General features: G+C 43.9%; 1 protein-coding gene across 2 annotated transcripts in view; it reads right to left on the reverse strand.

Annotated features, from left to right (window-relative positions):
* LOC134205821 (glutamate receptor ionotropic, kainate 2) overlaps positions 1–17,175 on the reverse strand; it is an 872,584-nt gene that overhangs the window by 57,911 nt on the left and 797,498 nt on the right. The window contains exon 12 of one of the 2 annotated variants that reach the window (XM_062681433.1): positions 1,751–1,888. In XM_062681433.1, the coding sequence (XP_062537417.1) occupies positions 1,751–1,888 (138 nt within the window). Of the gene's footprint in view, positions 1–1,750; positions 1,889–11,285; positions 11,424–17,175 lie in introns of both variants that reach the window. The other variant, XM_062681435.1, reaches the window with a different exon arrangement.

Raw genomic sequence — 17,175 nt, forward strand, 5'->3', positions numbered from 1 at the left:
ACATCAGCACAAACGTCGACCACGAGGACCAGACGACGATATCTGTTTTTCATAAATAACATAAATAACTTAGCTAGGCACAATCCCTCTTCCAAGTCAGGCCTTTGTAACTTTTGGAATAAATAAATAAAGTTAGTCTTTTCCCAAGTGTGGAACTGTGAAGTTAAAAGTTGCTCTCTTTCTAAAAAGTCTATCCGGTAGTCCCAAATTATAACTTATATATATATTTTTTTAAATGTAAAACATGTCACGGTCGCCATTTGATAAAATCATCCTTAGGAGCGATTATAAATTTGATAAAATCATATCTTACTCTTGGACACTTTCTTCACTCACGAGATTGTCTAAGTGGAGTGTTTCAGTTAGGGTCTCAATAATAACAACAGGAAACTGAAGTAGTCGATAGCTAACTGGGGTGAACCAGTCGGGTCGAGCTCTAGAATCAGAATCTTTTTGTTTATTAGGGTTCAGCTATTATTTATACATTTCAAGGTCTCAGTTTTTATTAAAAAACATACATAATACTTAATTTATCATTTATTTATTGGTTTAAAGGTTGTTGTGTGGCTTTGTTTATTTTCGATTGCTTGGGTTTGTTATGCGCTTGTGGATATATGGTATACTACCGAAAGGCATCAATACCGATGAGTGGATTAATCATGCATTTTCTTATTTTCACTACTGACATCATAACGATAACGAAGAAGGAACATATTAAGAATACAGCTATTGAAATAAACCGTGAAGGGAAGGAAATACTTGCTTGATCAGAATATTATCCACTTCCCCCGCAGTGTTTGATACCACGGGCAAGTGTAAAATCTTTAAATTAATAACTTTCATGGTACAAACCACTACAAATTGAATGTGATTAGTTTAAATTCACCAGAAAAGGGGACAATGTGTGCAAATAAGAATAGCCCGAGCAGCACAAGTCAGACAAAAATTGATGCAGCAACTTGATTGTGACTGAATTTGGGAACATATGGGTTGTGGTGACCCACGTGGAATGCAAAACTTAACTTCTCGCGAAACCCAAAATGACAGCGTTAACCGTGTTAGTGTATGTATTATACAAATTTCAACATAGTATAAGTGTGAGCATCAAAGTATATTTTTGCACAATGTTATGGTGTGGTAAAAACTGTAAAGTATGTACAATTTCAATTTTTTTAGTCGATTTTTACACTAACCCCCTTTTTTCACTTCCCTCAGTGTACCTTGTATTATTCATTTGGATGCCTCCAAAACATTCAAAATTTTCTTCTGAAATCCTCTTGGAGCAATATTAAAGGGATCTGAAGACAATTACTGCCTGAAACCCGCCTAAATATTTCGCCCATATTTGTTAGGTTTCCTATTCATATGGGACAGGTATGCGATTATAGCCAGATTAGTATGATTGTGTTGTTGATAAATTGTCCATTTGAATTAGTATCATTATGTACAGCGTTTAACAGGTCTCCAGCTTAAAGAAAAGCAGTCGAATAGAATCTACGTGTGATCGATGGTATAGCCGTTTGAACGTAATGCCAAGTTCTAATCTAGTTCTAAAAGTTGCATGGAAGAACATCTGTTTCAAAATCCAAAAATCGGCAGAACATAGATAGCGAGAAAGCGAAGAAAATCCCAACTACTCGGTCAGGGCTCTACAAAGCATTAGAAAGAAACACAAAGCCCCCGCCCGTACAGCGGGGGACGTCTGATAGAACAAGAATAAAGCGCTCGCAAATAGCAAACAGTAACTTACTTGGGAGCAATATCGCAGCCCTGCTGCATCAACGAGCCAATCGTGAACCAGAGCGAGTTGAGGAGCGTGAAGCTGTTCTCCAGAAAGGGGGGATCCGTCTGGCACGGGTGAGGATTCTCCCATTCGTACGGGGTGAAGCTGTGGTGGGTGGTTCAGGGTGGTGGGCGGCGCGTTGCAATCCGGTTAGGTTAGTCCAGTGGGTGACATGAGAGGGGGATAAAAAGAAAAACGGAACACAAAACATTTCAATTTTCAGTAGGATATTGGTGCGTAAGGGAGTATGATGGTTGGTTTTCTTCCACCAAGAAGGGAAGACCAATGTGGACCGGATGCTCGTACGGGGCTCTTGCGCCAGATGAATTCAATAAAGGCTGGTTAACTGTAGAATGGTGGATATTGCACACCATGATGGCCTTGTTAAAGATAGTGACCAAAACGACAACCGGTACGTTTGCCATATTCTAAATTTGTGCAAGCTATGATTTAAGGTGCCAGTATGATTAGTATTTCGGCTTATTTGATTTCATTACTTAGTGCTGTATCTACTACTATCAACAGGATAAACATTCTGACCGATTTTGTTTGAAATTCACTATTGTGCACTAGTGAAACAGCGGCATTGTGTAATCTATGGCCCTGTTTTCGGAGCCCACTTTATCTTCGTCCAGAAGACGAACAATGCAGAAGTGGATAAATGTGAAAGGTATGTTCGTCTGTATCCTTTTTTGTCTGCCAAGGTTTGACAAGACCGTGTTTTCTTTCAACTTCGTTAGTCGAGCCTATTATTGAAAAGAGCCGGTTCAGGAATTCTAATTTTTTTTCGCCGAAAAAAAACTGGTTAAGCTCGATGCTTCGATTCACGAGAAAATGTAGGTACAAGCCTAAAATTAGGTTTCCTTTCCCGGAAAAATCCGATATGAAGCGCAAGCTAATCAATCCGATATTAATAATAGAACATATATGAGCATGAATGGAAAGAAATCTCTTTCATCCGATTCCCAGATGTGCTCTACATCATTTGGGGCCCCGCGTCTCGTATAGTGGGTGCTGGTTGATGCGCATGGGAGAAAATTGAGTTCCGTTCGTGTAACAACGTAACTTCCTTCCAAAAATCGAAACGACGACGCTGGCGACTTGAATTCGGCCGAACGAAACATTGCACACGCTTCAATCCGGTAAGCAGCTCAAATCAGAACCTGAAGTCTGATAATGGAACGAGCTTGGGAAATCGACTGAATGAATTTTCCCCTGAATAAGTAAGGAAGCGATGCTTACTTATTCATGAAAAATTCAACGTGAGGAAAGTCGTTGTACAACGCATCCGAAAAGTTGTTTCCTATTTACTTTCCGAAAAGTCTCATGATGTGGTTAGCAGCTTGTGTCAGAATGGTGATTTTTGGTTGAACGAAGCCGAGGAAGATTGCTTCATAGACTAATGGACAAAATTTGGAGGCACATTCTATGGAGCACTGAATGGGAATCCAATGTTTGTGGTATGCTGATTATTGCCATTTGGTTCATGATTTGTTTGTAGCCAAAAATAAACTGCAGTTGATTGCATGTGTTACATCCGTTTGTCTGTGGTTCAACTTTTTATAATTTAACTACATTCAGTAGCTTAGTGGTACGATGCGTGAAAGGACATGCTTTTGATGTTATAGTGGCAGTCACCCGGTTACACGGTATATGAATGCAATGTTGGTGAATGAGCTTGATAGTTTCGCAGATAATATCTTTGGAAGTGGTCGATGAACACTAACTTACGAAATTTTTAGGTATAGAGTTCCAGAGAAAATAAAAAATGCCAGAAATTAAAAAATCATGAAAAAAATGAAAGCAATAGGAAATTTAAAAGAATTTATTGTGGGAATTTAAATGAATTTTCACGTGGAAAATTGAAGCTGTGGAAAACCAGACGAATTTATCAGTGAATTAAAAAGAGGGTTTCCCGTTTGCATTTAAAAGAATTTTCCGTGAAAATTATGAAAAAAAAACCGTGGATATTCAGAAGAATTTATTATGTTCCATGCAGCATTGGTCGGTGTTGTTTACACTACACATCCCAAACTTTGGCTCTCGCTCAAAATTACTATCTCGATTTTTTAAAATAAATCTAAACATGTTTTGGGCAAATTTGATTTTTCGAGTTTTTCCTTTATTAAAATACTTTTTGTGAATCTATTCAACTTTTTTGATTTTTCAACATATTTAGAGTTGGAAAATTCTCTTTCAATTCTGACGTTTTGCAATTTTCAAATTTCTAGAGTTATTTTTTTGTTTTCCGTGTATGTTTGATTAAATATTTTAGAGTGTATCAGCCTTGTACAGTGAACGTTCGATAATTGGGGTTTTTCTAGTTGGGGCGCTTTTTAGTTGGGGGTTCGCTAATTGGGGCGAAACCCAATTAAAAAGCAGCTAAACGTCAGAATGTGATGTCAAAAACGCGTTGACGTTTTGTTTCCGTGTTTGGCGGGATCGATGTTTTCTGGCGCGTAAAATTTTTCTTTGTTCAATGTAAAAAGTAAACAACATTGACGCTTATCAAAGCGCTCCAATTAGCGAACGGCATTCGCTAGTTGGGGTGAGGTCGTGCCCCAATTAGCGAACGATCACTGTATTGAAAAATAGTAAACCTTAAATATTTCATTTTTCAAAGGTATCCAGTTTTCCGCGAGCGGTAATGGCCGCCAGCTTGCCTGCGGGTTAGTCTCTGGTTTGATGTTTGTGGAGGTCAACTACACTCACCGCTCCGAGCATTCTGACCAATGTGGCATACAAAAAGGTGCTGATTAAGTGAATTCAAGCCTTCTTATATTCCACATTGATCGAAATGCTGGAACGGTGGGTGCAGTTGACCTCCACAAACGTCAAATCAGAGACTAACCCACAGGCAAGCTGGCGGCCATACTGGATACTGGATAACTGGATACGAGCAAAATATCTAACATTTTGTATAGCATATTTTGGTTTTTATAACTTTTCCATATATTGCAAATGTTCACACGAAAATAACAAACAGAGCATAAAAAAACCCTGATTGATCCACCTAGCAGTGATTGTGCCTTTTTCGCGCATTATTAAACAACACAACCAAGCAATCAAATCTAGACCAACATTTGAAAAAGGCGTAACAGCCAAAATTTATTTCTTCTGATTCTTCGTCTACATATATAGCTATATATCGAAGGACTATATGGAACGAAGGCTATATGGACGAAGAATCAGAAGAAATAAATGTTGCCCTTTTCAAATGTTGGTCTAGAAATGTATTATCGAGAAATTCGTTGAAATGCTGAATAATTTGTGATATTAATTTTAAAATCACCAAGTAAAGTATTATTAGCGTGCGCGTTTTATGCGAGCTTTTTTTTTATTTTACCGGAAAGCTGCGGAAACGTTATGGCGTTATGCGGCGTAACTTGCATGCAATCAAAGCTTACGTTTCAACTGTTGCTATCGTTCTCATGACTGATTTGCTTATTTCGCATATTTATTTAGAGGATAAGCAAACCGTGAAAATCGGAAAACTTCCTCCGGAAGATGGTGCAGGAAGTTCCTTCGGAAGTTCGTCCAGGAAGTTCCTTCGGAACATCGTCCAGGAAGTTCCTCTAGGAAGTTCGTCCAGGAAGTTCCTCTAGTAAGTTCCTCCTGGAAATTCCTCCGGAAGTTCCTCCTGGAAATTCCTCCTAAAATTCCTCCAGGAAGCTCCTACGGAAGTTCCTAGAGGAAGTTCCTACGGAAGTTCCTAGACGAAGTTCCTCCGGGAAGTTCTTCCAGGAAGTTCCTCCAAGAAGTTCCTCCGGAAGTTCCACCAAGAAGTTCCTCCAGAAGTTGCTCCAGGAAGTTCTTTCGGAATTTCCTCCAAGAAGTTCCTCCGGAAATACCTTCAGGAAGTTCCTCCGGAAGTTCCTTCGAAGGTTCCTCCGGAAGTTCCTTCGAAGGTTCCTCCGGAAGTTCCTTCGAAGGTTCCTCAAGGAAGTTTCTACGGAAGTTCCTCCTGAAGTTCTTCCAGGAAGTTTTTCCGGAAGTTTCTCCAGGAAGTTTTTTCAGAAAGTTCCTCAAGGATGTTCCTCGGAAGTTCCTCCATGAAGTTCCTTCGAAGGTTCCTCAAGGAAGTTTCTCCGGAACTTTCTGCAGGAAGTTCCTCTGGAAGTTCTTCCAGGAAGTTCCTCCGGAAGTTCCTCCAGCAAGTTCCTCCAGGAAGTTCCTCCGGAAGTTCCACCAAGAAGTTCCTCCGGAAGTTCCTCCAGGAAGTTCTTTCGGAATTTCCTCCAAGAAGATCCTCCGGAAATTCCTCCAGGAAGTTCCTCCGGAAGTTCATCCAGGAAGTTCATCCGGACGTTCCTCCAGGAAGTTCCCCCGCAAGTTCCTCCAGGAAGTTCCTCCGGAAGTTCTTACAGCAATTCCTCCAGGAGCTCCTCCGGAAGTTCTTTCGGAATTTCCTCCAAGAAGTTCCTACGGAAGTTCATCCAGGAAGTTCATCCGGAAGTTCCTCCAGGAAGTTCCTCCAGGAAGTTCCTCCAGGAAGTTCCTCCAGGAAGTTCCTCCGGAAGTTCTTTCAGGCATTCCTCCGGGAGCTCCTCCACGAATTCCTCCGGAAGTTCCTCCAGGAATTCCTCCGGAAGTTCCTCCAGGAATTCCTCCGGAAGTTCCTCCAGGAATTCCTCCGGAAGCTCCTCCAGGAATTCCTCCGGAAGTTCCTCCAGGAATTCCTCCGGAAGTTTCTCCAGGAATTCCTCAGGAAGTTCCTCCAGGAAGTTCCTCCAGGAAGTTCCTCCAAAAAGTTCCTCCGGAAGTTCCTCCAGGAAGTTCTTTCGGAATTTCCTCCAAGAAGTTCCTCCGGAAATTCCTCCAGGAAGTTCCTCCGGAAGTTCATCCAGGAAGTTCATCCGGAAGTTCCTCCAGGAAGTTCCTCCGGAAGTTTCTCCAGGAAGTTCCTCCGGAAGTTCTTCCAGGAATTCCTCCGGGAGCTCCTCCAGGAATTCCTCCGGAAGTTCCTCCAGGAATTCCTCCGGAAGTTCCTCCAGGAATTCCTCCGGAAGTTCCTCCAGGAATTCCTCCGGAAGTTCCTCCAGGAATTCCTCCGGAAGTTCCTCCAGGAATTCCTCCGGAAGTTCCTCCAGGAATTCCTCCGGAAGTTCCTCCAGGAATTCCTCCGGAAGTTCCTCCAGGAATTCCTCCGGAAGTTCCTCCAGGAATTCCTCCGGAAGTTCCTCCAGGAATTCCTCCGGAAGTTCCTCCAGGAATTCCTCCGGAAGTTCCTCCAGGAATTCCTCCGGAAGTTCCTTCAGGAATTCCTCCGGAAGTTCCTTCAGGAATTTTTTTGGAAGTTTCTTCAGGAATTCCTCCGGAAGTTCCTCCAAGAATTCCCCTGAAAGTTCCTTCTAGAATTCCTCCGGAAGTTCCTTCAACATTTACTCCGAAAGTTCCTTTAGGAATTCCTTCAGAAATTCCTCCGGAAGTTCCTCCAGGAATTCCTCCGGAAGTTTCTCCAGGAATTCCTCCGGAAGTTCCTCCAGGAATTCCTCCGGAAGTTCCTCCAGGAATTCCTCCGGAAGTTCCTCCAGGAATTCCTCCGGAAGTTCCTCCAGGAATTCCTCCGGAAGTTCCTCCAGGAATTCCTCTGGAAGTTCCTCCAGGAATTCCTCTGGAAGTTCCTCCAGGAATTCCTCCGGAAGTTCCTCCAGGAATTCCTCCGGAAGTTCCTCCAGGAATTCCTCCGGAAGTTCCTCCAGGAATTCCTCCGGAAGTTCCTCCAGGAATTCCTCTGGAAGTTCCTCCAGGAATTCCTCCGGAAGTTCCTCCAGGAATTCCTCCGGAAGATCCTCCGGAAGTTCCTCCAGGAATTCCTCCGGAAGTTCCTCCAGGAATTCCTCCGGAAGTTCCTCCAGGAATTCCTCCGGAAGTTCCTCCAGGAATTCCTCCAGAAGTTCCTCCAGGAATTCCTCCGGAAGTTCCTCCAGGAATTCCTCCGGAAGTTCCTCCAGGAATTCCTCCGGAAGTTCCTCCAGGAATTCCTCCGGAAGCTCCTCCAGGAATTCCTCCGGAAGTTCCTCCAGGAATTCCTCCGGAAGTTCCTCCAGGAATTCCTCTGGAAGTTCCTCCAGGAATTCCTCTGGAAGTTCCTCCAGGAATTCCTCCGGAAGTTCCTCCAGGAATTCCTCCGGAAGTTCCTCCAGGAATTCCTCCGGAAGTTCCTCCAGGAATTCCTCCGGAAGTTCCTCCAGGAATTCCTCCTGAAGTTCCTCCAGGAATTCCTCTGGAAGTTCCTCCAGGAATTCCTCCGGAAGTTCCTCCAGGAATTCCTCCGGAAGTTCCTCCAGGAATTCCTCCGGAAGTTCCTCCGGAAGTTCCTCCAGGAATTCCTCCGGAAGTTCCTCCAGGAATTCCTCCGGAAGTTCCTCCAGGAATTCCTCCGGAAGTTCCTCCAGGAATTCCTCCGGAAGTTCCTCCAGGAATTCCTCCGGAAGTTCCTCCAGGAATTCCTCCGGAAGTTCCTCCAGGAATTCCTCCGGAAGTTCCTCCAGGAATTCCTCCAGAAGTTCCTCCAGGAATTCCTCCGGAAGTTCCTCCAGGAATTCCTCCGGAAGTTCCTCCAGGAATTCCTCCGGAAGTTCCTCCCGGCATTCCTCCGGAAGTTCCTCCAGGAATTCCTCCGGAAGTTCCTCCAGGAATTCCTCCGGAAGTTCCTCCAGGAATTCCTCCGGAAGTTCCTCCAGGAATTCCTCCGGAAGCTCCTCCAGGAATTCCTCCGGAAGTTCCTCCAGGAATTCCTCCGGAAGTTCCTCCAGGAATTCCTCCGGAAGTTCCTCCAGGAATTTCTGCCGAAGTTCCTCCAGGAATTCCTCCGGAAGTTCCTCCAGGAATTCCTCCGGAAGTTCCTCCAGGAATTCCTCCGGAAGTTCCTCCAGGAATTCCTCCGGAAGTTCCTCCAGGAATTCCTCCGGAAGTTCCTCCAGGAATTCCTCCGGAAGTTCCTCCAGGAATTCCTCCGGAAGTTCCTCCAGGAATTCCTCCGGAAGTTCCTCCAGGGATTCCTCCGGAAGTTCGTCCAGGAATTCCTCCGGAAGTTCCTCCAGGAATTCCTCCGGAAGTTCCTCCAGGAATTCCTCCGGAAGTTCCTCCAGGAATTCCTCCGGAAGTTCCTCCAGGAATTCCTCCGGAAGTTCCTCCAGGAATTCCTCCGGAAGTTCCTCCAGGAATTCCTCCGGAAGTTCCTCCAGGAATTCCTCCGGAAGTTCCTCCAGGAATTCCTCCGGAAGTTCCTCCAGGAATTCCTCCGGAAGTTCCTCTAGGAATTCCTCCGGAAGTTCCTCCAGGAATTCCTCCGGAAGTTCCTCCAGGAATTCCTCCGGAAGTTCCTCCAGGAATTCCTCAGGAAGTTCCTCCAGGAATTCCTCCGGAAGTTCCTCCAAGAATTCCTCCGGAAGTTCCTCCAGGAATTCCTCCGGAAGTTCCTCCCGGAATTCTTCCGGAAGTTCTTCCAGGAATTTTTCCGGAAGTTCCTCCAGGAATTCCTCCGGAAGTTCCTTCAGGAATTCCTACGGAAGTTCCTCCAGGAATTCCTCCGGAAGTTCTTTCAGGAATTACTCCTGAAGTTCTTACAGTAATTCCTTCGGAAGTTGCTTCAGGAATTCCTTCGGAAGTTCCTCCGGAAGTTCCTCCGGAAGTTCCTCCAGGAATTCCTCCGGAAGTTCCTCCAGGAATTCTTCCGGAAGTTCTTCCAGGAATTTCTCCGGAAGTTACTCCAGGAATTCCTCCGGAAGTTCCTTCAGGATTTCCTCCGGAAGTTCTTTCAGGAATTACTCCGGAAGTTCTTTCAGGAATTACTCCGGAAGTTCTTACAGTAATTCCTTCGGAAGTTCCTTCAGGAATTCCTTCGGAAGTTCCTTCAGGAATTCCTTCGGAAGTTCCTTCAGGAATTCCTTCGGAAGTTCCTTCAGGAATTCCTTCGGAAGTTCCTCCAGGAATTCCTTCGGAAGTTCCTCCAGGAATTCCTTCGGAAGTTCCTCCAGGAATTCCTTCGGAAGTTCCTCCAGGAATTCCTTCGGAAGTTCCTCCAGGAATTCCTTCGGAAGTTCCTCCAGGAATTCCTCCGGAAGTCCCTCCACGAATTCCTCCTTAAGGAATTCCTACGGAAGTTCTTCCAGAAATTCCTCCAGGAATTCCTCCGGAAGCTCCCCCAGAAATTCCTCGGAAGTTCTTCCACAAATTCCTCCGGAAGTTCGTGCAGTAATTCCTCCGGAAATCAATCCAGGAGTTCCTTCTGAAGTTCCGCCAGGAATTTATTCGGAACTTCCTTCAGAAATTCCTTCAGAAGTTCCTTCCAAGGATTCGGCTGGATGTTCCTCCAGGAATCCATCCGGATGTTCCTTCAGGAAATCATCCGGAAGTTCCTTTAGGAATTCCTCCCGAAGTTCCTCTTGGAATTTCTCCGGAAGTCCTTTCAGGAATTTTTCCGGAAGGTCTTTCAGAAGTTTCACCGGAAGGTCCTCCAGCAATTCTTTCTGAAGTAATGACGTGAATGCCGACATTGGAATTATGAAGTCCACCACTCGTTTGTATCGGTACCATGAGTAATCGAAATCAATGTGGCTGATGAGTTCGTGTACTTGGGCTCGCCTGTCCCATTCATGGTTTAGTGCAGATGAAACACATGAGGAAGCAAATGCACCACTAATTGTATCATCTGTTGTCACATCCATGCAGACGATTGCAATAAAAAATATTCTTGATGCCGGTCCGATGGGCACAAGAAGGCATGCACAGGAGCGCAGCGAGTAATGTGGATCGATCAAACGGAATATGTTTTGCATTACCCCTGCACTGTGTGCCTGACGCAAATACTCTGGAAGTTATTTTCTGGTTTGTGAAATAAGTACTTGGCTACTCTCCGTCTGTTTTTTTTTTCATTTTTGTAACTAAAGTTGAACCTTTTTTTATTACCTTTATTTATTTTTAAACAGTCATACTAGTCGATGTACCAAAATCTTGATGATTCTTGGCTGAATTTCGGTTTAGTTTTCACCTCGGCAATCGCTTTTTCATCGATATTCTTGAGGGACTCAAAGCCATTGGTAAGTGAGTAGCTTTTCCTATCAGGCGGCTAACAGCCGTTCATCAATGTTGGTGTACCCGGTTGATTTTTAAACCGTTTATAAGCTTTTTATTTCAAAATGTATTGAACTCAACCAGGCATTGGGAAGGAAATGCTTCCACAAAAAAAGCAAACGACCTCCATTCTGTGGTCCTCTTTCCAGTTCCTATGAACAGAAAAATTCTCAATTGAATGGCAAGCCTATTCCGTCAACGGCTATAAACCTAAACCTTTCTGAACAGATTCGCCCAACTGTAATGATCATTAGATTGATGGGCTGGGTTAGAACTGATGGATGCGGCCGCCAAATCGAACGAAGTCCCAAGGGTGAAATTATTGGCTATAAATGTGATTGGGTAAAATTCCATTCCCAACATTCAACTGACCGACTTCGTCTCGCCGTTTTTTTGTTGGCTCTGCGTTTGTTTCGATTCTTACTTGGGCAGAAAATCGCACCCCTGCTGCATCAGCGAGCCGATGGCGAACCACATGCAGTTCATCAGCGTGAACTGTGTCTGGAGCTTTTCCGGGTGCGGGTCGCACGGGTTCGGCGTTGGCCACTCGTATGGCGTGAATCTGGATGTTAGTAGGTGAGAGAGAAAAAGAGCGAGGGCGCGAAAGAAACGAATGAAAGATGGACCAATTGATGGAGCTTAGCTGGCGGGATATTTGGCTGCCAGTCAGCCTTCGTGATACAATTTGTCTATTTTTTCGGATAGTTTCGTTGTGTTGTACACGATACGGAGCTTGGGGTAGCTTCTGGGATAGATCAGGTCAGAGGTTCGCAATGAATAATTCTCAACACAGTTTTAAGTACGTGAATCGCAAGTTTCTTACCGTACTGGAAGCCATAGCTGTAATGTCGAAAGCGAAAGTTGGGTTGGGAGCACCTGACCTGATACTACCGCTCATGCAAACGGAAGCTCAACGATTTGGTACGGCATTTTGGTACGTCTGGAGCCATGCAGCTAGCATTCATTATTCATTCCATTAGATGGGGATTTATTAGATGCGATTTGAATATTGATTGGGAATTTGCGTTGATTTATAGAGTTGGTGAATTTTAGATGATGCACTCTCTCCTTCTTCCGTCTCCGTTTGCGCCGGCTATTCTTTTTTATTCCCGACGAAGGTGCAAGACATGAATCGAGGAAATTTGAATGGATGGTTTTGTTTTCGATCGGAAATAATCCACTCGTCGGGGATGGAAAGAAGATAATGACCCTTTTGCAATTTTCGATGCAAAATAAGAGACGAATTTACTGTGTTGAACTGCTTCCGGTTTGTGGACTCTGTGTTAAAGTCATGTCAAAGTTGATCAAGTCAGTTATGTAGTCGTTGTTGAGGTTTGAAAGACGATTAAAAGTTATAACAAAATGAGAACTGATTTGCTGAAATATTGCAGCTAGCGCCACTTGGCCGAATAGGTCGTTGACGTCTAACATCTCACTTCTCAATGTAAAAAGTGAGAAATAAGAAGTTAGAACTGATGAGTGAGAAGAAAGGCGTCTCTCTTTTCATTTTACTCTTCTCACTTTACGCAGTGAAAAGTAATAGGGAGGGGTCTCACTTCTCACTGTAAAAAAATGGGTAGTGAGACGTCCAACTTCTCACTTCACTTTCACAGTGAGAGGTGAAGATGAGGAGTGAGAAGTGAGTAGTCTCACTACTCACTTCTCACTCCTCATTTCTTATATCTCACTGTGAAAAGTGGGAAATAAGTAGTGAGAGGTAAAGCGTCTCACTTTTCACACCTCATTTCTCACTTTTCAAATGACCTATTCAACCAAAAGACCTATTCGGCCGGATGACCCGTTCGGCCTAATGACTTTCTGCCAGATGGGTTTCGTCCAAACAACCCTTCCTCTATTTTCCCACAGAAACTCCGTGTAATTGTCCCTAAAAAATGTTGGAAATGTTTAGAGGTATGAATTTGTATGAACAGAGGGCGGGGTGGTCTGAAGTAAGCATTTTCTTCCATCTATAATATCCTTATTCAACTCATAGCACCAAGCTCGAAGGTCCACCTCCCCACTTTTTATTCGCAACCAAAAGCGAACGGCCAGTCAGTCTCCCGTTGGGCAGTCATTAAATCGAACAACGAACGATTGTAAACAACACGCAGCGAGGCGTACAGATCAATAACACAGCCAAGCAATAAACACTATTTGACCGCGATGATGGCTCCTTCCGTCGCGTTGTCTGATCTGGGACTTTGACCCGTGCCATTTTATTGGATGCTATGGGCGGGCACGCGCTTGTTGGGTGAATAAATTTGCCACACCAAAGGGCATCATATTCCCATCAGCAGCTGGAGCAATAACAGCTTGTATCGACTACTAGTGCTAATGCTAACATGCCGGCTCTCAACGAGGAGTGGGTGCTGGTGGGAATAAGCTGCCATGTTGGGCGTTGGGGTGCGCGGAGCAGAGGTGCCAGGGCGTTTTTAGGTTTATTGAAATGAAATACCGATTCTTAATGTTTGATTTGATAAACGATGCTGTTTATTCCCTGACAATTGGAGTACAGTCTTCAGTCGTTGTGAATGAGTAATAACTAACCATTTTTTTTTCTTCGGTAGGCCAGCATGCCAGCTTCGGCACATGCTATTGCTGCGTCCGCCACCCGGTCTCGACTGGAGGTTATCAGAAATAAATCCGATGGCCATGTTGTGTGTGGGGCCGAGCGTCGAGAGGAAGTCCAGCCAGTACCGGAGTCTGCGTTGATAATAGCGTTTTCCACATGCAGCCAAATGGAGCGGTTGCTTTTAGTTCTTTTTCGGGATATGCTCTTCATCATGTCAATTCTCGGGGAGTAGTAACTCCGGACCCGGTTAGATGTGCTAAATGCCCTAACACATTTGGTAGGATTTGGCAGCCTGATGGAGACATTCCCCATCGCGACAAGGAGGAGCGTAACAGCAATTACAGATCTCTGAGGGACCCCAGTTTTCTCCTTCACTGTTTTTGAGTTTGAGAGTTTTTTTTTACAAATTGGAGCATGTTTCCGGTGATCCTTCAATTTCTCCAGCAATCCAGGTGTCCAGGAACGGCTGTACGCTGTTAAGATATTCAAAGCCAATTAGATGTGATGTTCTTTGCTTCTTGCTTCCTCCAGTGTTTGTCCGAACTATGCAAAGTAAGTACTGGTAAGTAAGGAACCCAAGCAATCAGAAGTTCGGATAAGAAGGGAATGTTTTGGCTAATCAGCTCGCTTGGTGCTTGGAACTGAATGTGAACCAAAAGTAAACCAATTGGTTCGGTTAGGAACAAATTTAAGCACAATCTGCACTTCTGGTTGCTTGGAAAGGCATGCTGCTTGTTGTCGAGGCGGCTGGTACTCTCGATGGACTCCGTGAATCTTCTGTTTACCATCCGCTCCATGAACTTAGCGGCAACGTTGGTAAGCGCATTGGGCCTGTAGCCCGCGGCGTCGCAGGATGACCGACCCACGAGGATGATCATGGACCCACGAGGCTTGCTTTCTTTGCCTTTCCCCTTCATCAAAGCAAAGTTGAGCTCTACCAGAAAAAATATTCGTTGAAACCGGAAGGGTTCGGTGTTTTCCTGATAGGAGACTTGTAGCCGAAAACGATCGTTCAGGGAATCCGCTATGAGGACAGATTTTAGCTGTGGTGTACCAACTATTATGAGCAGTCTTCGGAACTCTCACTCATATGAATAAAAACCTGCGATTAATCCATTTAGCGGAGTGTGATTTTTCATGGTCCCCCTTTGAGGAAGTATTTTCACACAACATTTTTATCCGGATAGAATGGCGGGTGATAAATTCGTGAGCGCCGGATCACCGGATAATTTAATTTTAATCCACAAATTTTCCTTCTCGTCGCCTCATCAGATAAATTTTACAAGCATAATATATTATTTATTTACAAAGTATTATTTACAAAAATTTAGGATCGCAACGGGATTCGAACCCGAAACAATTTTAAAATGTTCAGAGCGTCCACCTAAACCATACCACCACATGAATTGATTGAAAGCGATGGGAAAAACTGCTGTATTGAACCTTTTGCTTATCGTGGCGCATCGTCAGATTCAATCAGATTGCAGAGGCAAAGTAAGCAGCATTAGATTTTCGCGAAACATGGGAAGAAGGATACCAATTTTTCGCACCATCGCTTGTGCCGGAGTTTATCGCACTGTAATTTATCCGGATAAAAGGCATGGTGGAGTGATCAGTTGTCGCGTGAGTGAGTGAGAAATCCGAACCCTGATTATGAGCGTAATCCCCTGAAACAGTTGACTGCTGACTATTAATGCCGTCCAAAAAATTGGTCTAACTCTTCTCCTTTTCTTCGCGGATGGTCTGTCGGTAGTCATTCCGGGCAGCCTGGTACTAGAAACGGAGCTTCTTCATGTCGGGGCTATATAGTCACTCCACATGTGTACTTTACGGGTCTTCGTTCCGGGTTTGGGCTGTTTTTCGTTTTGGTACCGATGGTTCAATTCATGAAGGCGGGAGTGGTCCGGTGGATCTCCTGGAAGGTTATCACGATCGTTACGGAGCTGGCTCCATTGAAGGGCGAGTGTCGTGTTTCCGGAACTGGACCTACAGGGATGTGGCTGGATTTGGGAAACCATTGGGTGACGTATGGGGGAGACGTGGAGCAAATATGGGGGAGACCACGGATCAGTAGAGCTTATGGACGGAAGGATCGAGCAAGATGTGCTCTGTGACTGGGGGTGCTCTTTCAGAGGCAAGTTCTTCTGTAGTTCATGCTGTAAATCGATTTCGGTTATAGGTTTTATTCAAACTAAACCACAGCCTTGCATTTCACAGTGAAATGTTTCATGTTTTCATATGCATATATAAACATAAACACTGCTGATCCCAGGAAAAATTATTCCGTGAAAAAATGTTGCTATTCGGTGGATGATCCAGGACCGGACAGTTTTCGGGGGGCCCGAAATGTACGAAAAAGGTTGATTTTGGTATGTGGGAGCCCGGGGCCATGGCCATTTCGTATGGCTACCTAGTCCACAACGCGCATTTTCGCTTACAATGTCAGCCGGGTCGACTAATTAAACATATTTTTTGGGCTACTGTGATGGTCCATTCAAACACCTTCCAAAGGATTTTCTATTTCACATTTCGATATTCCCATGAGTCGACCGTCCTTTCAACATCGACTATTGGAGGTTTGACTGCAGATGATTTTGCTCGTTAGGTTTAAACTGTCAGTAGTTGAGCAATTACTCGGTTGAGCACATTAATAAATCGACTAAAGTGCGAGCATAATTGTTTTCTCCACAACACACCAGAACGTTGAAATTTCTTGATTATCCGACACTTCCAGTTAAATTTTCCGCTTCCCCATATACATAAGCACTGTGGATCCCAAGACGAATTATATTGCGGTTAGTCAATACTATTCACCGTTCCTGAATGAGCACATGCCCTTGGATTATATGTTCCGGGAGCTGCAAGGCCATTTTAAGTACTTATCAAACTACAACGCTTGGTTCTCAGATACATATTTCATTATTCAACAACACCTGAAATGAAAGTAAAGTTAATAAGCAGAGTACAGATAGGAAAATTTCAACTTTTGTGGAAATTCCTATGCTGACAGAGAAATAAACAAAACAGTAGATATCGTTAGTAACGAGGAAAATCACAGTCTGCTTAGACGAAAATTTCAGTTCAGTGTTTGGAAACAGCTCTTGTCACACTATTCATAGCATTGGCCGGGTACATTTAGCAGAAGTATTGTGCCTTGTTGACATCTTTCATGATCATTTTTTCAAGGCTTCTACAGATCTTGCATTCATCGCTACAAACCACCGCGTGGTGGTCAAATTTTCAAAATTATCAAAGTAGCTTTTTTGCTACAGGTATGTTTTTCTTAGGCGAAAAATAAGCGGATGAGTAGATTTTTTTATGCGCTGTACAATATATTTGAAAGAATAGAATGCTTAACCCGATATCTGAACGACGCGAAATTTAGAAGAAAATACCAAATTTGTATTGATAATAAATTTTGTTATTATTCAGTTATCAGTTAATCACATGATTGATAACTAAATATCAAGATGATAATAAGGATAACTAATCCTGTTATCAGTTTGATATCATTTCAGTTATCTGCCTTTGCTCGGGTAGACACCTTTTCATCGTGTGTTACGGTGTAAGATCTAGCACAGTCACATTGTCAGATACGGGGAAATCCTGAGTCAATAAATACCTTCCCCAATATCCAATTCCGTGGTACTTATGAGGGTATCGCTGAGTCGGAGGCCACTCATTAAGTAAGTACTATATCAACAGTTCCCTCCCCTGTCAAGTTACGATGAAAATGGGCGTG

This window comes from Armigeres subalbatus, chromosome 1 (genome assembly GCF_024139115.2).
Source record: "Armigeres subalbatus isolate Guangzhou_Male chromosome 1, GZ_Asu_2, whole genome shotgun sequence".
Lineage (NCBI taxonomy): Eukaryota > Metazoa > Arthropoda > Insecta > Diptera > Culicidae > Armigeres > Armigeres subalbatus.